Source organism: Mobula hypostoma, chromosome 9, assembly GCF_963921235.1.
Source record: "Mobula hypostoma chromosome 9, sMobHyp1.1, whole genome shotgun sequence".
Lineage (NCBI taxonomy): Eukaryota > Metazoa > Chordata > Chondrichthyes > Myliobatiformes > Myliobatidae > Mobula > Mobula hypostoma.
The window spans coordinates 40,033,097-40,059,052 of record NC_086105.1 but is presented as its reverse complement, the minus strand read 5'-3'; the positions used below and the strand labels follow the sequence as shown (position 1 = coordinate 40,059,052).

Here is a 25,956-nt window from a genome sequence, read left to right as displayed (position 1 = left end):
AAAGAGATCAGGCTAGTGGGGAGCCCTACTCTGAATCTACCTGTTCCCCCCTAACTACACATTTTGCGCAGGCAAGTTCAAAGAACAAATTACATTATATGTAAAACAACATAAACCAACTTGCAACGTGGTGAAATTCAATCTATGCTTTCAACTCTTCATAATGTTTTGCCTGAACCGAGCCAAACAAATACAAACCTTTTTAAACTTTGTGTTGCGTACAGTAAACTGTCTAACAGTGTAATAAGATGAAACTTTCGTGTTCTTCAGCGATACAAGGATGTGTCCATATTCTTCGCTGTTTTCTGATGGCCAGTACTGATCACATTTCCTCTGAAAGAAAATTAAGAATTTACTTTACAGAACAATCCAAGAGCTTTCTCAAAGCATCGTAACTCAGGATATCTTCAAAAGGCGATACCTCAAAAAAGTGGCATCGATCGTTAAGGAACCACCCCCCCCCACCCCCACCACTACCCAGGAAATGCCCTCTTCTCATTTACTACTATCAGAGAGCGTGAAGACACAAACTGAACATTTTAGCAACAGCTATTTCCCCTCTGCTAGCAGGTTTCTGAACAGACAAAGAGCCCACGAACACTACCTCACTATTTTTGCTCTCTTTCTGCACTATTTATTTTTAACATGTATTTCTTATTGTAATTTATAGTATTTTTGATAAATGGCACTTTACTGCTGTCGCAAAACAACAGATTTCATGACGTGTCAGCGCTAATAAACCTGATGCTGATTCTGAAGATGGCTAATATTTGATGACTCAACGGGATCAATGCTCTCAGGTTAGGATAGCATGCAGACGCCTCTCTTCCATAACCTTATATAACATGGAGAGTTTGAGATCAGTTTTGCATGGTTTGAATGAAAAAATCTCCAATCTCCAGTATGAATAACCCTTGCCTTAAACTCACCATGTGCTTTGAATTCTATCATGCGGGCCTGGAGCAAATCAAGCCCAAAACTATTGAAAAATCTTGACACACAACTAACCCATGCTTCCATTGTAGTCAACTGTTAAAATGGTCAGAATCTCTTAATGATTCCACACGCAACAATGTTCAGACGTATTCAAAAACTCTTTAAACTATTGAGAACATGCATATGCTTGTCAAAACTGAAATTGACAAAAGACGCATTCCAGATGCATCCGCATATTGTGTCGAGTGACAAATATATTTGGAATTCTTGCTTGAGAGGACCTTGTTACGGTAAAAATAAACATCAAGGGTGAGCTGCCAGGACCTTCAGGACTTCCATGTTAACTGGCATGTCTGTAAAGAAGCCCGATGTTGCTGCACATTTGACCTTAGCATGAAGAAGTGGGGGTGTTATTGCTGCTTTGTTTGGAATACCATTAACTAAAATTTTTTGTTATACAATACTTTACAGTTGTAGTATAACAAAAACATCTTAGTTACTAGTATTCCTAGTTATAAATTTAGGCCAGAATTTGGAGAAACATCAGAAATTAAGAAGGGAATTTCCAAGACTTCAATGCTAGCTCTGAGCCTAAATACACAATTGGGTAATGTGTGCAACTGGGAAGTTGATATTGTATTTTACTAAAGTTCCTGGTAAATGGAATTCCAAACAAAGGGGTGGCAATGTCTCCACTTTTTCATTGTAGTGTTAAATATACACAGATAATCTGAATACCATACTTATTGTGGTTTCTGAAACTCACCCTTCCTTTCTCTACCAGGTTGGTGATCATCACAATGACGCTCACATTATGCTCCCATATCATTCGCCAGAAGTCCTCGGTTGTGGATTTCAGTGGCCCTTGAGCTGCTATGTAGGCTTTCTGCCTATTGTAGCCCTGACAGACATAATTAAAAATCATGCTTTGTTACCTTCCTGCTGCTTTTATTGTTTAGCATACATCTCTTTTAAGAAGTATTCTGAATCACGTTAAATCCATTATGAAAAATCCAGGAAGATCACCCATTGAATTTTAAAGTAAGGTTACACAAACATATAAAGACAACAAAAATTATTGGAAAAGTCAGAAAGATAAGGCATTATTCTTTTATTCCTTTAATCAGACAATGCTTCTATTCATTCACACTGTGGATCTCACTGGCAATGTTCATCAAACCACCACCACACCTTTTCAAAGGGCAATTAAGATCCTGTCACATTGTTTTGTGTCTGGATTAATGAAGGACTTTTGGTGAATCAAGTAACTTCTTATATCAATCTTGTAGTTTCATGGTTACCATTATTGATTCTAGCCTTTTTATCCATATTTAACTGCATTTAAATTCCCTTCATAAGTGCTGGGATTCAAAGTTATGGATCAATCAAACAGGATCTTGTTTCTGGTCTGGTAACCACAAGACCAGAAGAAGCTTTACAGCCAATTTCGAAAGAGCTGTACAATTAGTCATGTTCCCTTGGTCTTATTCCATAGACCTGCAAATCTTCCTCTTTTAAATATTAATTCATTTTCCATTTAAACTACAAAACAACTGCAACTCTTTCCCCTTTCTCCTCCTCCCCAAAGGACAATCCTAAACATCAGTGGAAAAAACTGTTTTATCCTTATATGCATCTTAAATTTATTTTTCCCTTCATCCAATTTCGTGGTTCAAACTGAAGTGATTAAAATTATTACAGCTTTAACATCACTAATATGGAATCCTTCAATATCACAGAATTGATTAAATTACACAAAGCAAAGGTTAATTTTACGTCTTCTCAGTCCTCTGTAGAATTGTTCTGCTTAGTTCGTTTTAACCAGGTTACAAAGGATGAGCACTGTAGAGAAATGGATCTGAAACCAGAAGGCTTCACTCTGTGAACTGAGGAATGTTGACTGCACAATGTGAGTCGCCTATGGGTAGCCTGCTCAGCAAGAACAGCAGTATTTGCAAATGCAGCGGACAGTGCAAAAATATTTAAAAGAATGCAGATATTTTAAATTTTCACCATTTAGACTCAAAAGTCAATAAGTAAACCAAGTTCAACTGCTAGCATGTCTTGGGCACAAAGCTGATTATTTAGCTGTTTAGAGCGAAAACATGCCCAGAGTGGAAGAAAATGAACATTTATTAGGTCAAATTAGCATCCATTGTCAGGAAACCAATCCACATAACATTTATTGCATTTGATAATTTTTACATAAAAGCCTATCTCACAAAGAATTTCTGTGTGATATTTTCAGTGAGGTTTTTCTTTACTCTACTATACAATATTTCAAATAAATAATTAAAAGATGCCTTACATTGTGTTGCAAATGTAAAGTAATTCCAACATGGGAACTCCACATCACTTACCTACCACATCTTCCAGCACTTCTGACAACTTTCTTCACAGTGTATGTAATTTTGGATATGAACAGTGACTGCTGCTTTAAGGCTCTCATCGCTCTAAAGATGAGACTAACTGATTTGTAGAAAATTCGAGACATGGTTTATGAAGAGGTTCTTGAATTAGATGCACACTTTATTTGAACTCCATCACTGTGTCCCTATATTCTGCAATGGATTTTAGCTGATGCCAATGATTGAGGGCACACAACTCACTGAGAATACTCACCACTTGACACCACCCAAAATTAAAACTTTTTTTTGAAGCTCAGAGGTCAAAACCTTTGACTCTTACCTTGTCCAAGATCACATTTTGGCTCCCCGCCCCCCCAATCAGTTGTATGTCAGTGTATTTATTGTAAGCATATTTGTTGGGTACATACAACTACAAGGCACATTATAGATGGAAGTTGTTATTGTTTTGCCTTAAGAAGACAAAACTAATCAGGTGTTTGGCAAAGGAAACACCAGGTAGCAGCACTGTCTACATTTGAGGTGCCAAAATAATTGAGAATTGCAACATCGGATGTAAAAACTGGGAGCAGGAGCAAGAGTAGGTCATCAGGCTCCTCTACCCTGCCCCATCATTCGGTATGATCATGGTGGACCTGCTCTAGTCCCCATATTCTTCTCTGCAGTGGATCTCCAGTCTTTCACATTCCCTAATCTTTCAAAAATGTATTTACTTCCACTTAAAATACTTCTAAAGACCTGGCCTCCACAGCTCTTGGAGGTAGAGAATTCCACAGAAACACCACCCTCTTCAAGAAAAAAAAAGGTCCACATACCTCAGATTTAAATGCCCAACTCCCTTATCTCAAAAGCACATTCCTGCATCCAGGATTCTTCCACCAGTGAAAATACTGATATCTAACCCTTTCATGTGTCCTTAGAATTCTGTGCATTGCAATCTAATTATCCCTCATTCTTCAAAACTTAATAGAATATAAATCTGTTGAAGGATTCTTATTCAAATTTGAAAGAATACTCTGATAAACTGCTTAAACAGGGTTTCTGTGAGTCTGTTGCTAAAATTACAGGAATATTTGGGATTATATCCTTGCAAGGGAATGTTCTACTGAAATGGGAATGTCTGACTCATTAACTTGTACAATGTTAACAGAGCATTTATAGTAAATAAAACATGGAAAGCCAAGCAGAATAAAGCTGAAGAAACACTGGACAGGTCCCAGATCTGTAGACACCACTGCATCATTCCCTCAGTTTACTTGGCAGTAACACCACTGGTAAATAAATGTATTGATAGTGACATTTTATCTGCTGCTTATTGAGAATACAATGTTAAAAACGTAAGCTGGGTGTTTAAGCACGTTTATTAATGCAGTATAGATCCAAAGATTAAAAACTTTAAGAATTGGGATGTTTCCAAAGAAATCCTATATATTGCAAAACCATTTCCTGCAATCGCAGAATTTACAATGAGATTCAGTATCTTACTCACATCAACGTAATTTGCATTGATATAATCGCTGTGCTTAGAATCCTTTTCCATGAGTGGGGAGAGTTTAACTCTGCTGTGGTCAACTGGAACAAAAAAAAACACTTTTACCTTTATTTAAAAGAAAAGTAAATTTCACTGATTATCAGAGGTTAAAAACAAATAGAAATCCACCAGTGAACGCAACTTGGTGGATTTAAATTCTGTATACTGTATTATGCTATAAATTTTGCAGGGCAAGTAGAGTAGGGAGGGAACAAGGTAAATTAGTGATGAGGGTAAAGTAATCTTAATGATTGAAGATAAAATTACTTTAATGTTAAGAGAAGATCTAATCAGAAAAAGTGACAATGGCATCTTTTGAATTTGGGTTAAGAAACAGAAAATAAGTTAACTGTATTAGACATTGTACACAGTATTTCAAGAAATTGATAAAATGCAAAAACATATAAATTAAATGTTTTTGTAACTTTTCCAGATCATTATAAGCAATCATACTGAATTCATGTTGAGCAGTACTGAATTTCTTAGGTTTTCTCAAGGTAGTTTTCTGCAACAATGTATAGTATGTCCCAGAAACAAAACAGGGTGAAGAGCATCAGATAAACATCCAAACAGATAAAATTTAAAATGACTTCTTTACAGACTGAGTCAGAGAAAATATATTGGGGAATAGGGAAAAGGCAAAGAATTATTTTGTCGTGATAATAAGATGCTGGAGATACTCAGCAGATTAGACGGCATCTGAGGAGAGACTAAGATAAATTTTCAGATTGACGATTTGCCATTGGAACTTGAAAATTGAGAGCTTAGCAAGTTGCAAAGACAGGGAGAAGTAGAGAAAAAAATAAAAGGAATATCTGCAACAGACCAGTGACCAAGATTATCCAGTTAACATTAATGTTCTGGAGACTACCATTTCGTTCATCACTGCTTGTAAATTATCACCGACTCATCTGTAGAAGTGCAAGTAATAGGAAGTAAATGCAGGCAATTGGATCAGAAATATTCACGCTGGAGCTGTGAAATGTAGAACGTACTATTTACAGGAAATCCAAAATAACAGAATAATGGAACCACTCAGATCTGATCACAACTGGGGAGAGAGAAAAATGGAGCTAATATTACAGGTGGATCACTTTACATTAGAACCAGACGGTTCTAACCAAAACAGACTGGTTATCTGAACATGTTGGACTCAATGCACATGGATGAAAGATAAATGTTGTTCTTCAATATTATATTGGGTCTTGTTGGAACAGTATAGGTAGCAAAATTAGAGAGGTCAGTGTGAGAATGGGATGGAGATTTAAAGTGGCAGGTGACTGGAAGGTTAGAGCCACTCATACATTGAACAGTATATTGAAACATGGTCAATCAATCTATATTTGGTTCTGAAAGCCTGTACCACTGGACTCAAGGACAGCCTCTATCCCAATATAACACTATTGAATGGGGCTCCATATAATCAGATGGGCTCTTTATCTCTCAATCTGCTTCATGATGGCCTGGTATCTTACTGTCTGGCTGCACCACACTTTTGTGTGTAATGTAGCATTTTATTCTGCATTCTGTTATTGTTTTCCCCTTATACAATTTAACATACTGATGTAATGAAATGATTGGTATGGATTGCATGCAAAACAATGTTTTATCACTGTACTTCAGCACATGTGACAATAGTAAACTAAATTAACCAATTTAAAATGGGAGGCATAAATAGGTTGAATACACTCAGTCTTTTCCCTAGGGTGGGGGAATTGACAATAGGAGAACATAGGTTTAAGGTGAGACAGTAAAAATATAATAGGATTTGAGGGGGCAATTTTATTTTATTTACACAGATTGTGGTACACATGTAGAATGAGATGTGAGAGTAAGTGGTTAAAGAGGGTACAATAATAACTTTCAAAGGAGCTGGATAAGTACATGCATTGGAAAGGTTTTGAAGGTTATGAGCCAAGCACCGATAAATGGGACCAGGTTGGATGGAGAACCTTGGTTGCCGTGGAGCAGTTGGGCCAAATGTTTTCATGCTGTTTGACTCTATGAAAAGGAAGGAGATGATGAGTCTAATGGTGAAACCTTAAGGAAGATGAAAATTGTGAATAATAATCTAAACGCAAAGGTTGATGTGGAAGGAAAATTATGGGTCATGCAATTTGCAATAAATTCCTGATCTTTCTCTCATTTCATTTTCTCACTGAATTTGAATTAGATGGTGCCATTTGACAGTACTATTTTTAGGGATTAAACTTTTCATTGTGGCACTCTTATGTACATTTCAATAAAGATTTTGGGAATTTGCCATTTTTTTCCTTTTCCTGGGTTACAAAGAGTTAGAAAAAGAAGAGGACCAGGGCTTTGGATTGAACTCTGATGTGAGCAGAAGCAATTCTCTCCACATCAAGTACTTCGGGCTTATGAGCTGTAGATCTAAGAGACTGTGAAGTTTAAAAGATTCCAATAATTAGTATATTAAAGTAATTAAAATGGCTTACAGGCAACTATATTTATATAGCGATTCTTGTTTTTGTTGTCTGGGTGGTTGGAGCTACTTGATGTGATGCCTAGATCAACAGTGCATCCTTGGACTTCCTGTAAGAAGTAATGATATAATTAGATGGTGAAATAATATTCTGCAATGATACAATCAACCTAATTCTCAGCTTAAAAAAATCAAATCCTAATGCAGTCTGTCCATTTCCTCCCCATTTCTAAGAAAACCGACTACTGCTGATAATCTTCAAATTTTACTCATCAGCCAAATCTCCAAAGTGAGTTTACACAGGATCAGCAGTTTCCTCTGTTCCTTACTGAATGTTGGTTGACCTGGTGTCTTGAAGAATTAACAATTATTCTGCTGGACAAGGTTGACCCAGAAGAAAAACCACAGGAACATTAAAATAATTCCGCTCTCACTTAATTTAAATACTTTCATTTGTTCACATAAACATTTGAATCTTCTGTGTACAGGTCTAACACATAGAAGTGGTTAAAATGGATATCAAATCAAAAGAGTAGTCTGTTTATGATACTCATGAATTACTGTTCCTCTATGTTGAACAAAACTTGTATAAGTACTGAAAGTAGCAGGGAGACAGAATGTTCACTGGGTAAGGGAACTTAATAACATTCCTACAGCTACTTAGTGATAAATTGTATCCTCATCAATCTACTTGTGAAACTGCTGCCCATGATACCACTGGCAAGAGTAATGATTGCCCACCAAACATCTCCTCCATGATTTTGTGTGACCACAATCATATCAAATGGAATGACCTTGAAAGATCTGACAGTTGATGGCTGGCTATCCATGAGATGCTTTGGACCATCACATCCCATTGTCATTCCATTTAATTTAGGAGAACCATCCTCTTTGAGCGAGGAGTGCAGAGGGATGCCAAAGGCAGCATGAGGTGCACTGAAAAAGTGTCAGTCTTATCAAGGTATTGTACAGGATGACATGTTTAGGTGTAATAAGTAGAGCTTATCAATTCCACAAACAACAGAACAGATTAAAGTTCTCCAAGCAGCATCTATAGGAAGAGGCGCAGTCGACGTTTCAGGTCGAGACCCTTCGTCAGTCCTGACGAAGGGTCTCGGCCTGAAACGTCGACTGCGCCTCTTCCTATAGATGCTGCTTGGCCTGCTGCGTTCACCAGCAACTTTGATGTGTGTTGCTTGAATTTCCAGCATCTGCAGAATCCCTGTTGTTTGAGATTAAAGTTCTGTAGTGCTGTTACAAATATTGCGAATGATCATGGTCCATGGTTCAGTCAGCTTCAGACAGAAATGGTTGATCCATTTTGACATCCTCCTGTAGTTGACACTATTATAGAATCAAAACATTTGCCAGTATAATTCACTGTTTACGATAGTCCCTTCAACATAATTAAAAAAAAGAACACTGGATACAACAAAACTTATGAGACTAGACAACAACCTGGCCTATGCTCCAGAGCTGAACAACTTTCTGCTCAAGTACTATTACAACACAGGTATTTCTAGGTATTCCCAGACGTAAAAAGTATGACAAACCCAGTTTGTCTCACAACTATCCAATCAGCATGGTCTCAATCTGCTGACAGAGATGAGGAGGAATTTCTTTAGCCAGAGAGTGCTGAATCTGTGGAACATGTTGCCACAGGCAGCTGAGGAGGCCAAGTCATTGGATATATTTAAGGCAGAGATTGATAGGTTCTTGATTAGCCAGGGCAGGAAGGGAGAAGGTAAGAGATTGGGGCTGAGAGGGAAATGGATAGCCATGATGAAATGTTAGAGCAGACTCGATGGGCCAAGTGGACTAATTTTGCTCCTATATTTTATGGTCAATCTTTAACAAGTCATGTAAATTATCAGCAACAAAGCAAGCACTAAGCAATGATATTTTCATCAATTCGGCTTTCGTCAGCACTAGCCAGCCTCAGACTTCATCATACTCAGAGGACAGGTGAGAAAATGACTGTCCTTGCCAGCACTTCAAACTTTCACCAAGTGTGACTCAAGGAGCCTGGGTTAAGGCTGATTTATACTTGTGTGTTAAATTGACGCCGTAGGTACGGCGTAGCCGCGAACCCTACGCAGTGCCTACGCGGATCCCTATGCCATAGCCTGATGCACACCTCGCCCAAAATGTAACTATGCGTCGCGGCAACGCAGACGGCAACAACTGTGATTGGTCCACTTGGTAGCATCGCATTTCCTCCTATGCTGCAATAGCTTCCCATTGGCCGACTGAAGGGCAGGGAAGGAACTCTGGTTGCAATGCTTTCCATAAAGCTTTACAGACCTCCAAAACTATAGAGGACACATTTCCCTTTTACGAAAAATGACGCTCGCTTTAAACTTGTTTACTCCAAGAAAGACTACCACGACCATGAAGCCTTGCACGGGCAGGTGTGTGCACATGCGTGACATGCGCGAATTGCAAAGCGACGGAGACACAACAACGCACAAGTATAAGTGCTCACAACAGCGTAGCCCACTTGCATAGGTTGTGGCGTAAGCTTGTACGCACAAATATAAATCAGCCTTTAAACCAAAATCAGGAGCAACAAAAGAAGAAATATCCAATGGGTGGAGTCGTATGAAGATGATTGTGGCTGGTGAAGGTTAATCACTTCAGCTTCAGGATTTCCCTGCAGCTGTTCGGCAGGGCAGAATCATCTTTATCAATTCTTTCCATTATAGACGTAGGGACATTAACCAATGATTGCATAACATTTAGTTCCACGTGCAAATCCTCTGAAAATGATGCAGTCTATGCTTGCATTTTCTGGATAATATTCAGGGGAGGAGAAGATGGTGGCACAACACAGTGCGCTCAGCCTCTCTGGTGAATGATAACTGTATTTGTCAAGTAGGATGCCGTGCACGATCCTGACTTGATGGAGACAGACGTGAGAAGCACGGAGGAACATCTGGAGAAACTTCTGAAATGCCTGCCTCGTTGCTGCTGCTACTGTGCGATCGAGAATCTCCGGAGGGGAAGGCTCCGAATCCTCAGCTTTGCCTGTGGCTTGGCAGCCGGGGTCAGGGTTGAAGCGCTCGGCAGAGATGGTGCTCGGTGTTGGAGGGCTGGTCGGAGGCTCGAGGTTTTCAGACGGACTCAAGAGTTGGCTGTGGTTGGGTGCTTCCAGGGTGCTGCATCGGCAAGTTTGCGGCGCTGGAGGTTCATGGCAGGGAGAGTTTCTCCCTTCTATCGTCTGCGTGAGATGATGGGATTTTTGAGATTTTGAGACTTTTTTTTAACTGTGCCCATGGTCTGTTCTTTTTCAAATTACAGTATTGCTTTGCACCGTTGTAACTATATGTTATAAATATGTGGACTTGTCAGTTTTTTTAGTCTTGGTCTGTCTTGTGTTTCTGTGATATCATACTGGAGGAACATTGTATCATTTCTTAATGCATGCTTTACTAAATGACAATAAACGAGGATTGCGTGTCCTCATAATTTAATAATCTAATCTAATCCTGGACCTCATAGATGACAGGTAACAATCATGCCCCACAAGGACTGAGTAATGAGTGTCTAACCACCTACAACTGGATTGGGGTGGCATTGTCACTGGCAAATTCCTGAGGATAACCACTGAACAGAAACTCAAATAGACCAGCCTCATTCAAGTTATGTTTGTAAGACCCAGTATGAAGTTACTCAGACATCCCACCTCTCCCGGAAGATTTGGGAGTCTCCCGCATATCGATAGTGGCTCCCTGACGCCCGGAAATTATATACAATATCCCGGAAATAGATTTTTTTGAGAGGGAGAGGGACAGCGAGCATCCTGATTCATCTCTCTTTGTTGTAAGAGTGGTCCCCAACCACCAGGCCATGAGGAAACAATATGATTTGGCGATATGAAATGATATGAGTCATTTGCACCTTTCCTCATTCTCTGTCACACACTGTTGAACTTGAACGCACGCAAGATCATTACACGCACATTGTCTGTGTCAGCACAGGAAGAAGATCAACTCCTCGAGCTTGTAAATGATGGCGGGCTGAAAAGTTTGTTTGACATAATATCTCTGCCAGCATTCTGGATCAAAGTCAAAGCTAAATATCCTGAGATAGCCACGAAAGCACTGAAAACGTTGCTTCCATTTCCAACATCATATCGCTGCGTAGCAGAGCTTTCTGCAATGAATGGAATGAAAACTAAATTGCGGAATAGACTGGACATAAGGAACCCCCTTCGAGTATCGCTGTCTCCCATCACCCCTTGATGGGACCGTGTTGTTGCAGGAAAACAAGCCCAGGGCTCACACTGATTCAGCGATATTGGTGTGTTGCAATGATTTTATATGTTCATACGGGGAAAATATGCATTGTGTGTTTAATATCCAAACGTTACTTAAAAAGTTATGATGCTATTGACTTATAAATGACTTATGACCTATATTCCGGTCGTGATTAACACCAACACTCCCCCCCACCCCCGTCGGCCGGTCCGCAAGAATATTGTCAATATTAAGCCCATCTGCGGTGCAAAAAATGCTGGGGACCCTTGCTAGGTAGACCTATCAGTTTTCTCTGTGGGCGGGCTTTACAGTCGACCTCAAAAATAATGACAGTGTTGCTCGCTGCACTGTTTGCAACAGTGACTTTTCTATTGCCCATGGTGGGTTAAAATGTAAAAGACATGTTGGGATGAGATTAACAGGTGTCATTACAGCATAGCTAACGTTATTTAAACTAGCTGGCTGGCTGCTAAGGAGCTACGCTATTGATGTCCTACGTGATGAGGCCAAGCTCCCTGTAGACTTGTTAAAGTTGTAATAGAATAAACATGATAATATAATATAATATAAGCACATATTTTAATGTCACATTTGCTGCATATACCCAATTTGCTTTACAGATTAGACAAAATCACTAAACAAAGTATTACACACACCCTTGGAGGTCGACCGCTGGGGGGGGGGGAGATATGGTGTTGCGGGGTTGGTGGTGCTATCTCCCTGAAATGGTGGTGATACCTCCCTGAAATGAGTTTTTGCAGAGTGGGATGTCTGAGTTACTTGTTCTGTACTGATTCACTCACCACCTGACACCCAAAACCTTTCTAACAGGTCACAAGTCAGGATCATGATGGAATACCCTCCACTGATTAGATAAGTGTAGCTCCAACAATAGCCAAGAAGCACATTGAAGACAAAATACTCAACTTGCTTGATACCTCATCCACCACTCCAAATATTTATTCCCTTTACAACTTTGACTGTAGTGCAGGTTATCTACAAATACACTGCAGTCTGTTGCCTAGTTTCCCATGGCGACACCTCCCAGCTCCGTGATCTCTTTTGTCAAGAAGGATAAGAGCAGCAGGTGCAAGGAAAGAAATTCACCTGCAGTTTCCTCTCCAAGTTGCACACATTCCAAATTGGAAATTTATTTCTGTTCACTTGCTGTAACTGGGTTTAAATCCTGGAATTCCCCACCCAAAGCCGTGTACGAGTACCATCATAGCAGAAAATAAGTCACCAGTAACAAACAGCTTCAAGGGCAGATAGGAAGGAACAACGTGGTCTTATCAGCATTGCCCGTTCCATATATGAAAGGAAATATTAAAATAGAAACTATAATCACTCTCTTTGTGTACACTACCTGCAACACAAAAGAATGCTTCCGTATTTCCTTACTGCTTTTACTCTACAGGCTGCAATGTGACTGTTTGCACAGTGAAATATATTCAAATGTAAAAAAAGACAGGTTCAGCCAACCTACTTAAAACTCAACATAGTGCAAACATTAAGGAAAATTAGGAGATTTTTTTTACTATATACCTTTAATTTACAAAGGAAAAAGTAATCCTGTAAGATTCAATTATGAGCATACTCTGAGAAAAAATATCTGGTGGTATAATTGCTACTTTATTTTTATTACACCATAAACTGTCGAGAGTTCTGAACCCAAACCGTGAAGAGGAGCTAACTCTGTTCCGCATTTAAGATTTGATCTTCAGAAAAAATTGTGTTACTTGTATCATAAGGAGGTTGTATGGAGAGCAAGCACTGGCATGCAAAGAAATAACACGGGCAAACACTTGTTGTACAAAGCTACTTCTACAGTGCAAACAAAATCCAAAACAAATGTCTTACCTCATAAAATGCTTTGAGTTTCTTATGAAAGGGAAGGAATGCAAAAAAGCACAGCAATCAACTCCACAGCAGACAGAGAACAGCACAGATGTATCACAATGAAGTCAATAAGGAGAACTTAAAATTCATGCAAAAACACATTTTTAATTCCGTGAGCTTAATTCATAACCATTAATCACAATTTTGCATTTATTTTTTAATCATATTTTAAAATCCTGTAAATTCTTTCATGGTGAGAACAAAAAATTTAAAGTGCCAAGTGTAACATATCTGACCTTTTATTCCAAAAGTGGCATGTGGCTTGTCTGGTGAAGCATTAATATTTGCGTAATTAGCTTAAATGAATTAGCATCAAATTAAAATGGAACAAGTATTGGTTATTTATTGTGAGGTTTACGAGGAAGTAGAAAAATCTTTTGAATTGACCAGTAGGGCCGAAGACAGTGAAGGCTGCTGTAAGATAAATGAAAATACAGGCAAATACAAAGACCATTATGCAAATCTGTGATAGCTAGAGTTTTAAATATACTCAGATTCAAATGGCAATTCAATATGTGTGGGTGAATTACAAGGTTATCAGTAGGTTTATTATAAAAAGCAGAAAGGACATTTTTCAATCACACAAGATCCTATAAAAGTACTTGCAAATTAATCTAGGCTGTAGTGATGTAGCAACAGCTTTTACATAGGCTCACAAAGCACTGCCACCTATCATAAAAGCTGTTGTAGCGAAGCTCAAATTAGTAGCTGCTGAATTAATTCACAGGCAGTAGCACCTTACTGTCACTGCCAACTTGCAAATCTGTATTTCCCAACATGAGGGAGCTCTGTAAACACGTGCTTACCCAGCAGAGCTCCACTTCTGCAGGTGATTGTTAGATGTTTCAAAGTGTGGGCGGAAAAATCTATTTGAATAAGTTCTGCTGCACTTTACAAAGTGTTCAGGAGCTCACATGGATTGTCTGACAGTTTTCAAGCACATTAAGAAGGGAAACAGATGAAGGACATCTAGCTTCTAGCGTTCAGTGAGAATCCAGCTGACCAAAAGTTCACCACAATATCCCAGCTGGTTCCTGCAGTCATTCAATCATATCAAGTCCAAATACTTAACTACCTCAACCTTTGATACACTCAACTATACCTCCCCTGGGAAAAGAATCCCAAAAATTCACCACCACAGTTCTTAACAGATGACTCCTTATCTGAGATTACGGCCCATGATTCCAAGGGGAAAACACATACACCCCGTCAAGTCTTCTGAGAATATTAACATCTCAGCAAGGTCATTTATCTTTACTCAATCCTTTTTGAAATGCCTTCATCTTAGGAATTAACCAAATGAATCTTCTTTCTACCATTTCAATTTGATTTTTTGGTATGGATACCAACTCTGCTACTTAACATCTCACTAAATTTCAGAACACTATGGAAAATTTACATACTCTTTATTATGCAAAAATAAAGGTCAATATAACTTTTACTTCCTTATTACTCGCTGTACCTTCTTGTCACCTTTTCTGTTTAGTTTATGTTGCATATTTGCAACTTCTCATAATTTAGAAAGTGAGTAAGTTCACATTATACTCCATTGGCCTCCTTCTTTCCCATTCATATAACCCACTTATTTTCCCTTCACAGAATCTAAATGTTCTCCAAACTTTACTACCTATCTTAACACCATTAGTAAATCTGGATAATTAATTTGGATGCACTGTGAAGACAACCAAATCTCATCACTAATCCTTGAGGAAGTCTACCAGTAACAGCCTTCAAGACTGAAAGTCACCTATTTATTCCTCCTTGCTGGCATTCTTACCATGGAGAGAGAGCAACTGGAAGGATCCTATGGATGGGGGGGCGGGGGGGACTGTTGTATGAGAGAGATTGGGCCTGCATTCACTAACGTGTCAGAGAATCCGAGGAGACCTCATCAAAACATTCAAAAGCTGAAATGGTTTATCATGCAAGGAAGATGTTTTCCTAGAGGGAAAAGAGGATTTGGGGTCAGATTTCAGGACTGAAATGAGAAATTACTTCAGTCAGCGAATGATAATCCTGTGGATTTTGTAGCATGCCGGGTAATGGAGTTCAAATTCCTGAAAACATTAAAGGAGGAAATAGATACTTTTCAGGGCACAAAAAGGCATGAAGAGGTATGGGGAGAGAGCATCAATGTGGTATTGAGCTGAATGGCCTTCTCTGCTCCTATTTTCTAAGTTCCTAACAGAATTTGTTAGATAATTATCACTTTGCTCCTATCTCTTTTGCTCCCATACCCCTATGTTCTTCACTCACATGACTTACTGAAGAAAAAATTTTTACAAAATTGTAGAGAGAGATATATATATATATAGATGGAGATGGGGGAGCAGTAAAATAGGATATGGTAGTGTCATGCAGGTCAGAGAAAGAAGGTCACATGTAAGGAGACAGTCATTTTTATTTGGTTTGGTTTGTTTCTTTCCTCCAGTTAGCTCTGTTTCCCATCGGAGCAGTTCGTTCACCTGATCCTAACAATGTTCATCAAGGGTTGCAAATTAAGCTCACATTTAACATGCAACAAAAGATACATGTTGCTTCATATTTTGATTTACCATGTATGTTAAAACATAATTCTGAATTTTTAAAGAAAAATACTGTAGCAGTGGCAGGATTCATGCAAAATTAATAATAGCCAAAACATCAATTATAGACTAAGAAAAAAACTGTTCACAATACAAATTTTCTGAATAACTGTGCGATGTTTTGCACCAAGGACAGGAGCTAAGGATTTGAAGGCCTTCTGGTTTAATTCCATTTAGACATGCATATTGATGGCACAAACAGTCTTAATTGGTTTACTCACTAAGCATGAACTAAAAGCATTAGTTTAGCATATTTGGCTGCAATTTTCCAAGGGGGTTCCAAATTAGCAGGTGTTGGAAGACAAACCATAAAGCAGTTATAGTAGGAAGTAGGTCGATAGATTTAGGTTTAGGAACAAGTGCTTAGAATGCCTAGATCCCTGCAAACTGCAAAGCTCAACTGTGTGAGGCCTTGAACATGCCGTTCGGCTTAGTTTCTGGATTTAAGACATTCACTGATGCAGATCTGTGCAGTGGTCAAGGAAGGGAGGGTGAAAAAATGGACTATCAATACTGGGGACAGGATTGAGAGACCAGCGATGTTTGGGTATCAGAGGGCATGAGGGTGGTTGAAAGGAGGGAAGGAAAGAGGCTGTCAGTGGCTGGGGAAGGTTACACAACCAGCCAAGATAGTTCAATATTAAAAGGTGGGGTGATATACTGGAAGGCAAGGAAGGGAAGGGAACTTGGAGAAAGTTAAAGTTAAGGTTAGATATAGTTGTACTGGGGGGGCGCAGGGCACAGCTGAGTGTGGAAGTAATGTGGGAAGGGAAGGAAATTTGGATTTGGTTGAATAATAGACCAAACATCAATCATAGACATAAAGAAGAACTGAAACTAGCACAGACAGAAGATTGGCTGACTGCAGGAGGCAAATAGTGGGAATAAATGGGACTTTTTCTGGTAACTAATGGTGTACTACCGGAGATGGTGTTGGGACCACTTCTTTTCACGTTATATGTCAATGACTTGCTTGACGGAATTGATGGCTTTGTGGCCAAGTTTGCCGATGATACAAAAATAACTGGAAGGGCAGGTAGCATTGAGGAAGGAGGGAGACTTCAGAATGACTTAATGGAAGAATGGGCAAAGAAATAGCAGATGCAATTTAGCATAGGGAAGTGTCTGGTCATGCACTTGGGTAGAAGGAATAAAGGCATACACTATTTTCTAAATACAGAGAAAATTCAAAAATCAGAGTTGCAAAGGGACTTGGGATTCTTCGTGTAGGAGTCCCTGAAGGTTAAATTGCAGGCTAAGTCAATGGTAAGGAGGGCAAATGCAATGTTAGCATTCATTTCAGAAGATCTAGAATATAACAGCAAGGATATAATGCTGAGGATTTATAAAGCATTGGTCAGACCACACTTGGAGAAATGTGAGCAATTTTTGGCCTTCATCTAAGAAAAAATGTACTGACATTGGAGAGGGTCCACAGCAGGCCTGCAAGAATGATTTCTGAAGTGAAAGGGTTAATGTCTGATGACAGTTTGATGGCTCTGGATCTGTACTCGGTGGAGTTTAGAAGAATTGGGGGGGATCTCATTAAAACCTATAGAATATTGAAAGGTCTGGATAGAGTGGATATAGAAAGCATATTTCCTGCAGTGGGTGAGTTTAGGACCAGAGGGCACAGCCTCAGAAAAGAGGGACATCCATTTTGGACTGATGTGAGGACAAATTTCTTTAGCTGGATGGTAGAGAATCTGTGGAATTCATTGCCACTGACATTTGTGGAGGCTAAGTATATTTAAAGCAGAGGTTGATCAGTTCTTAATTAGTCCCAGGGTGTCAAAGGTAATGGTAAGAAAGGAAGATATTGAGAGTTAGAGGAATAATAAATCAGCTGTGATGCAATGAGGGTGCAGACTTGATGGTTTGAATGGCCTAATCTTTATGGTCATATTGTCTTATGCTGTACTGGGATGAAGGAGATGAAGAAAAAGTTTCATATTGGAAGGAAGGGGATGATGGGCAAGGGAGAGAGGAATTGAGAGACAGTCGGTGGTTGAATGATGTGAGGAATATTGGGAGGCTAGAAACATTTGGATAATGGTGCAAGAACTGGCGTGAATATAGTGAAATAGTCAGCTATCCTATTGAGGGTGTGGGACATTTGACCATTGGCCTGGAATTTGTTGGGGTAGTGTGAGGGTGGAGGCTGAAAGCTGACTCTAAAGCTGCACATCTTTCAACGCTCCTAATACCTCACTAATAAAGGGTGCCTGTAGCAGAACTCCCAAAGCTTGAACAACTTTAAATCAATGAACATCAATGAGCTGGCACTTTAAAGAACAGGTGTATAAAACACATCCTGTATCTTTTTCATCATTTTACTCATCTACTAACTCTTAATTACAAATCATACAACCCGTACTGCAAAAGGATTAATTCAAAGTATATTCAGATGTACCTCAAATTCTTCAGAAAATCCATCACTTGCATGAAGTTCTGCCACATGCTTTGGAAAATCCTTGACTGCAATTGCCCCCATTTCATCTGCAGAGGGAAAAGTTATTCTATTAGCTTTTGTTAAAAATAAGCGCTGGCAGATCTGATACCAATTACTGGCATGTAGTTGAGGATGACCAAGGTTAGAATAGAATATTCTGAGGATTTTGACATTTCAGAAAAGTGAGCAGGAAAGAAAAAGTTGGGTAACCATGCTAATAAAGTAGGAAATCAGTAGAACAGAAGAGGAATAAATCTTGAATCAGATGATGAAGAGCTAGATTCAACTTAGGTACAAATAAGAAATAGCATGGAAATGCTGTCACTGGATGAAGTTGTCCACAGGCCCACAGCTGGCCGATGCATATGTGGATGTATCATGGTTACCATTTTGCAAACCATATCTCTTAGTCTAGGGGCAGCCTGTTCTCCCACAAAGGAATGCTTTTAAGTTCAATTCACTACTTGCAATTTACAATCCACACTAAGAACTAAGGTCTGGCTCTTTTTGAATTATCATCTGTTAAATTCACATAACTCCTGAATACTCCCTGACATTAGGCCAGAATTTGGCAAATAAAATTATAAAAAAAAGAAAATAGATGATCAGATAGTAAAAAATAAGAAAAGAAAAATAAAACAGGAAGGCTTTCTACATATTCATAAATGTGAAGAGAAGTTAAGGTAATCCCCCTTCCCTTTCTTCTACGGTCTTCTACCCTCACCTGTCAGATTCCCTTTTCTCCAGTACTTTATCTCTTTCACCAATCAACTTCCCACCTCTTTGCTTCACTTCTCCCCCTCTCCCGAGTTCACCTATTGCCTACCACCTTGTATTTCTTCCTCCCCTGCCCCCACCTTCTTACATTGCCTTCTCATCTTTTTTTACAGTCCTGATGCAGGGTCTCAGCCTGAAACATCAACTGTCTACTCTTTTCCATAGATGATGCTTGGCCTGCTGAGTTCCTCCAGCATTCTGTGTGTGTTGTTAAGGAAATTATTGTTCCCTCAGTTCTTCACAATCTATATTAGTGACTGAGTTGAAGGGACAAACTATATTGTAGCTAAACTTGCCGATAATACAAAAATATCTTGGAAAAAAAATTGTAAGGAGAATACAACACATCTGCAAATAGATAGGTTAAGCAAGCAAGTTTATTTTGGAAGTTGGAGGATAATGTTGGGTAATAGGGTAGAAAAAAAAAGAGTATTGTTTAGCTGGAGACAATACAGAACATTGAACACAAAGGGAGCCATGTGTCCTTTCACTTGAAGCACATACTTAGTAAGCAGGTGCAGCAAGTGCAATGTTGGCCTTTATTTTGATGAAAATGGAATATAAAGGAGGTTGTCAAGACTACACCTGGAGTTTCAGAATAAAAGTATATACTGTACATTTATGAAGGAAAGGAAGGGAGTTTTTTTTCCCTGCCCTCGAGGGCTGGAGATTGGTAGTCATTTAGTGTATTCGAGGTTAAGATAGGTAGAGTTTAGGACACTGAAAGGTATTGTAGGAATCACTCTGTGAAGTATATCTGATTAGGTATGTTTTTATTGAATGGAGGATAGAAGGGTAGGATGACTTACTCGAGCTCCAATATATTATACTTTAATTTGACAAGCATGACACATTTTTCAAATAATTGATTCATACTATTCAGGGATAAAAAGAAAACACAAGCCGTAATGTAATTTTTGTTACATAATTAAATCTTTTTGAGCATGATATTGGCTTTAGCATATGAAAACTTGGCTGCTTATTTACACGCAGCAAGACTCCACAAAGAGTAACGAGATAAATGACCAGTCTGTGTTGTGTTTAAGAGAAGAATAAATGTTGAACAGTGTATCAAAAGAGCTTTATTGAGGGCTCGATTTTCACTTCCCATTCAAACCTCTCTCTCTCCGAGTTCAGAGTCCACTCAGATCTCTGAAATGGGCTTTCAACCAGTCCCCACCTGAATCAGGATGACAAGTTGAATTCTAATATCCCTGATGTTCTGATTAACCTACTGCCATGCCAAGTGTGGCTGGTGACAGAAACATTCCTTTAGTTAAACAATTAAAGTAGGCAGGCATGCAACAACTGAAAATGCCAGAAGTAATCAGAAGGCCAAGCAGTAAATATTTCAGAAGGCTTCTATTTTTTTTTCAGATTTTCAGTATCTTAGCAGTGTTTTGATTTTCAAACATGTCACGATGTAGGGCAACCTAATGAAGATACTCTATACTGGTAGAGCACATTTTTCTCTCTTTGGTTAGTAGTTGGGGTGATTGGAGAAAGGGCAGCACTTTATTGTCCCTGAGATATAAACGATGCTTTTCCTTCATTGACCTTTCCAAACTCCTGTGTTTGGGGTACTCCCAGACAGCAGTTAAACTTTGATCCATCAACAGGAGAGGATTTGTAAAATATTTCCAAACTTGTGACTTGGAGGGGAACTTGCATTTGATGTGTTTCCTTGTACCTTTGCCCTTCTGGGCATTACAAAGTTTGGGGTACTGTTGAAAAAAACATTGGCCAATTCCATCAGTGTTTTTTTTTGGAGACAGTACATGTTGCAGCCAAGGTGTGCTGATGTTGGAGAGTGAAAATGTTTAAGCTGCTGGATTAGATATCAAGCGAACTGCTTTGTTCTAATGTCAGTGAAATTTGTAAGTGATGTTTAAGGGGTAGTGTATCAACTTGTATTGGTATTAGGTTATTATTGTAACATGTACCAAGATAAAGAACAACTTGTATAACCTGCCATGCAGACAGATGATGTCATGCATAATTATATGAAGGCAGTAAAAGGAAAACAGAATACAGAATACAAGATTTTAGTTGGAGGAAGTACAATTACAAAGTGCAGTCTGAAAGGTTCTGTCATAAATTTGACTTAAGTCTTGCAGATGCTGACAAGACTTTACTGTAGCTGTGTCTTCTTGAAGCAATGTAATTTAGGTATAGGCTCCAATTAATTTTCTGGTCAATGGTTGTTGTTCTGATCAAATGTTGTTGTCAAAGCAGAATTCAGTTTCACTAAGTGCTAAAATGAAAAATGAACATCCTGGGCTGCTGATCCACTGCTTTAACTGCTGAAGAATGTTGCCTGATCAGCAAACTCAAGGCATTATTAGCATAACATTTGTGTCGAGAGAAGATCACCTTCAGAAACACAATGACTGCAGGTGATGAGTAACACTGCAAACTGCTGTGTTGTGGAGTGATGGGAAAATTCCACTAGTCTACTACTAGGGAAAATTGTGCTTGCAACCCTCTGTGGTTTCACATTACATATCCTGAGAGATAAATTGTTACATTTTAACATTACAGTGTCTCTTTTTAGTATACTTGATTCTGGTTAATTGGGACACATCAGGACCAGTACATTTTGGCCCGATTAAATGGCTGCCTCCGTTAGCCAAAGTTTCATGGCAATAGTTAAAAAGACATAAAAAAAGGTAAATTACCATTTAACTGAATAACAAGTTATGTATATGAATGAAATACAGAATAAATTAGAACACTACAGTACAATGAAACTGTGGTATTAGTTCCTAATGGTTTCTGACAGAGGAATCTATCCAGTGTATGTACATGGCTGTGTTTTTTTGATTGAACATAAATGAACAAGATCATGCAGCCACCTGGTGCAGATAATGAACTGCATTCATACAATGCTATCAATGATTTTATTCTCCAAATTTTAATTTCATTGTAATATTCAAGATAATTAACAATACCTTCAAATCCTTCATAGTTCCTAACTTGTTGAAGGGGTGAAATCATTTCATTTTCACTCCTGGCCATTTCTGGCCAGAATGCTTGAAACCACAGTGAGCAAAACAGTTCTAAATTGACTTACTACTTATTTTTTGCCAATTCTCAGTGATAATTTTTGAAGTAAAACACATGCAGCTGATGCTATTTACAAACTGTTTGCTCTAAGCACAATATAGTGACTAACAGCCACAAAAGTGCACTCGACTGATGCTTGTTAGAAACTATTCAGCAACAGCCTCTTGTCCCAATTAAACAGCGCAGTGTCCCAAATAAACAAAGGGAATCCTGGTTATTTTCTCAATTAGCTTTTATTCTTTAAGAGTTGTCCCAAACAAGCAGTGGCCCTGATTAACCAAAGGCCCAATTAACTGGAATCCACTTTATTATGGCTGAAATCGATTTATGAAACCAGCAGGTTGAATACTTATTAGTAACCATGTTACCAAAAAGCTATTAAGGCACCATTAACATAAGGAAAGGGTTGCCACAGGGAGATTAAACAGCAACACGTCACGGTAATTGATTAGCACTTCATGTAATGTTTGAAATTTTGCAGCCATGGGGAGAATACAGAGTGTTTGCAATTATTTATTGGAGGTTAGGAAAGCTTGCATTGAAGTGCTAATGTGAAAAAATTATTTAAATGAGCTTTGTGAAATTATAACTAATCTTGATTTTTTTTTTGTCCTCCCAAGTGGTTTCTTCCATTTTTGCTCTTGGTTTCGCAGGATTAGCTGTCATCTATTACATTGCATGAATGAGGAAAACGGGAGCTCTCACCTTATACTGAAAACAGCAGGGGAGATCCTATTCTGACCTGGAGAATATTCTTGCTTTTACCGACATCACTATGAAACAAGTTTTCTAGGGGTCATCACAAGGTAGACTGTGGTTCTTTGATATATTCAAATTGCCTGTCAGATTTCTCATAATGGACCAGGCAGTGACCACAATTAATGAGTACATCACCAAGTACCTCTAGGTATTCCGAAATCACACAAGATTTCAAAATCAAGCAAAGTCATCTTTATTTTTCTGAAAAGTGGGAAAACAGAAAAGTTATTATCATTAAAGAATTGGTCACAAAATGCAAAGAGTTATGAAGTGTTCTAAAAGTGTTTCATTTCATCTAACCTCCAAACTTTTTTTCTGAAGGGAACAGGAAAAAAAAATTATTTTCCTTTTAAACAAACAAATTATTTCATATGTTGGAATGACTTATTTTGATGATTGAGGTGTCTGAAATATACCCCAACCACTGTAAACAGTTTTGTTTTGGAAGTGCTTATGGCATTCTGAAGTTTAATTTTCCTTCAATAACCAATGGAAGCCTTTTTTTTAGGTCTGTGGGAGAATGGATGAATCAACACAGAACTTGCTGTTCTGTGAGATAGGATGAAAGAAGTACAACAAGGCACAAAACATGAATGACTACGTGAAAATATTTAGCAGTAGATAGATTTTTTTTAAAAAAAAGTTTCATATTTTTGACATGCTTTATTCTCTTGTTAATAGGTACTTCAATCACTGTATCTACCTGAAATAGGAAGGGCCAATGATGGTGAAGTAGAAACCACTCTGGGCGATGCATTATCTTCCAAGTAAAAGTGAGCAGTCTGAAAGCAGTTCCTGCCGCGAAGAAACAAACAGATCTGAGTCCCTCGAACACTCATAGAATCTGTCTCCTTTATGATGCACTTAATTGTAACATTGAGAAAAGACTGTACTTTCCAGATTATTTTCAACACTCAACAAAATGATTCATTTGTAATCTGCATGTACTATCCAAGACAAGAGACAAAATAACACCAAGAGTTTATTTCAGGGAATTTAACAGGAAGTTCTTAAGCAACAGAGAAAATATTTTTTTCTCATTTTTTTTTTCAGGACTGCCCATTTCTCATTTCATAGCTGGTGTGTGCAGAATTCTATTTACCCCTGTCTGATGTACAACAGAGAGCAGGGATTGGATGTCATCATCAAAACATTGGGAACTGTCCCGGAATGACACAGTATATTACCCCAGCTCCGTCCACAAATTGCCCTTTTCGAATGGATTTGAGAGAATTTCTCCTCACAGGTAAACCTTCCAATTACTGTAAAAGACCATACAGTAAACAACAACCCTGTCCTTTAACAAATTAGTGAAACCCATAGAAGTGAGGAACTTTGAGTCTAAAACAGGAGTGGCCATTGCTAAGTTTACAAAAGAGGGGATAAAGCATAATGGTATCACGCAACTCACAGCCAATTAAAGAACAACCCGCTGTTTCTGGCAGATGGCTCTGTTCTCACAAGTATTTTGTCAAGTGAATGCAGATGAAAGGCACCTTAGATATGACCCAACAAATGCTGCACACAGCCCATTCTCACAGGATGAACGTGAGATTCAAAATCAGTCACCAATGACAGCTGGTGTATCTGCATCAGGGGAGTTTAGACAGAGCGAAAAAATATTTACTGTCAAGAGCACAGGTGTAGGGAGCATGATCCCCAATGAATATAAAAGGTGAGAGGAAGTTGTATTAACAAATTCAACTACTAACCAAAAGATAAACAACATATATCCTTGACTTATAAAGTAATTCAATGTCATAAATAAATATCAAAGTTGTTCTAAGGAATTATTATAAATGTCAGCTATAATTAAACATTACATTTTCATTCTATTTCACATAATCCTCGATCTGATAAACAACTTATGGAGAATTCCAATGCTAGCATTTTATCTGCATGTAGTACCCCAGCCACTTTCATCTGGACTTATCTACCTTGGCTCTTAGTCAGCAATGCTCATTTGTAAAATTCTTAGCCCTGTTTTATATTCTGCACCAACACCACACCCGCCCTCCATACACAAACCTTCCTTCTGAGGTTGACCATCAGTATTCCTCATCTCCACGAGCCCAAGCTGCTACCCAAGCCATCTGCTTCCCTCATCAGTCTGGTTCAAATCATTACAAGAACACAAGGAGACAGGAGCAGCAGTGTAGGCCACCAAGCCCTTCAAGACCGCCTCATCACTTAATATGATCACAGCTCAACTCTTGTATCAATTCTCCGTATTCTATCTTCCTCAAACTATTAAATCCTTATTCACCTCTACTTTAAATACTTAAAATGCTTCCACCATCCACTAGAGCTGAAATTTACAGAGACTCACCACGCTCTGTGAAAAGAAATTTCTATGCATCTTTTTTTCTTTAAAAATGACCAGCCTCTTGTAATTATCCCTCCTTGTTCATATTCTCCCACAAGTGATATTATCCAAACATCAACCCTGTGAAGCCCCCTTAGGATCTTGGAATGGGGTCACACCCTCATGCTTATAATCTTCAGAGAATACAGGCCCAAACTATTCAGTCTCTTTTGGTAGGACAACCCTCTCATTCCTGAACTGACCAAGTTAATCTCCTTTGCATTGCCTTTGATGTTATCATCTTTTTTTATGAAGATAATGGGACCAAAACTGTATGCACTATTCTAGGTGAGACCTCACCACCATTTTAATCTACTCCATGCTTAGAAAAATAGAGGGCTATATGGGTAGCCCTAGGTGATTTCTAAAGTAAGTACATGTTCAGCACAGCATTGTGGGCCAAAAGGCCTGTATTGTGCTGTAGGTTTTCTATGTTTCTATGCTCAATCTAACCTTTCCCTTTTTATAGTCCATAACTCTCCATTTTTCTTTCCTCCATGTGCATATCCAAGAATCTC

General features: G+C 38.6%; 1 protein-coding gene across 5 annotated transcripts in view; it reads right to left on the bottom strand.

Moving 5' to 3' along the window:
• Positions 1-25,956, bottom strand: part of ptprz1a (protein tyrosine phosphatase receptor type Z1a) — a 265,905-nt gene that overhangs the window by 35,780 nt on the left and 204,169 nt on the right. For 4 of the 5 annotated variants that reach the window (XR_010019227.1, XM_063058126.1, XM_063058124.1 and 1 more), the window contains exons 14-20: positions 23,777-23,868; positions 18,433-18,518; positions 13,396-13,416; positions 7,290-7,386; positions 4,792-4,874; positions 1,703-1,837; positions 199-333 (exon numbers count right to left, since the gene is read on the bottom strand). Coding sequence is in view for 4 of the 5 variants with exons in the window: in XM_063058126.1 (XP_062914196.1) it covers positions 199-333; positions 1,703-1,837; positions 4,792-4,874; positions 7,290-7,386; positions 13,396-13,416; positions 18,433-18,518; positions 23,777-23,868 (649 nt within the window). In the remaining variant the exon portion in view is untranslated. The remainder of the gene's footprint in view (positions 1-198; positions 334-1,702; positions 1,838-4,791; positions 4,875-7,289; positions 7,387-13,395; positions 13,417-18,432; positions 18,519-23,776; positions 23,869-25,956) is intronic. The other variant, XM_063058125.1, reaches the window with a different exon arrangement.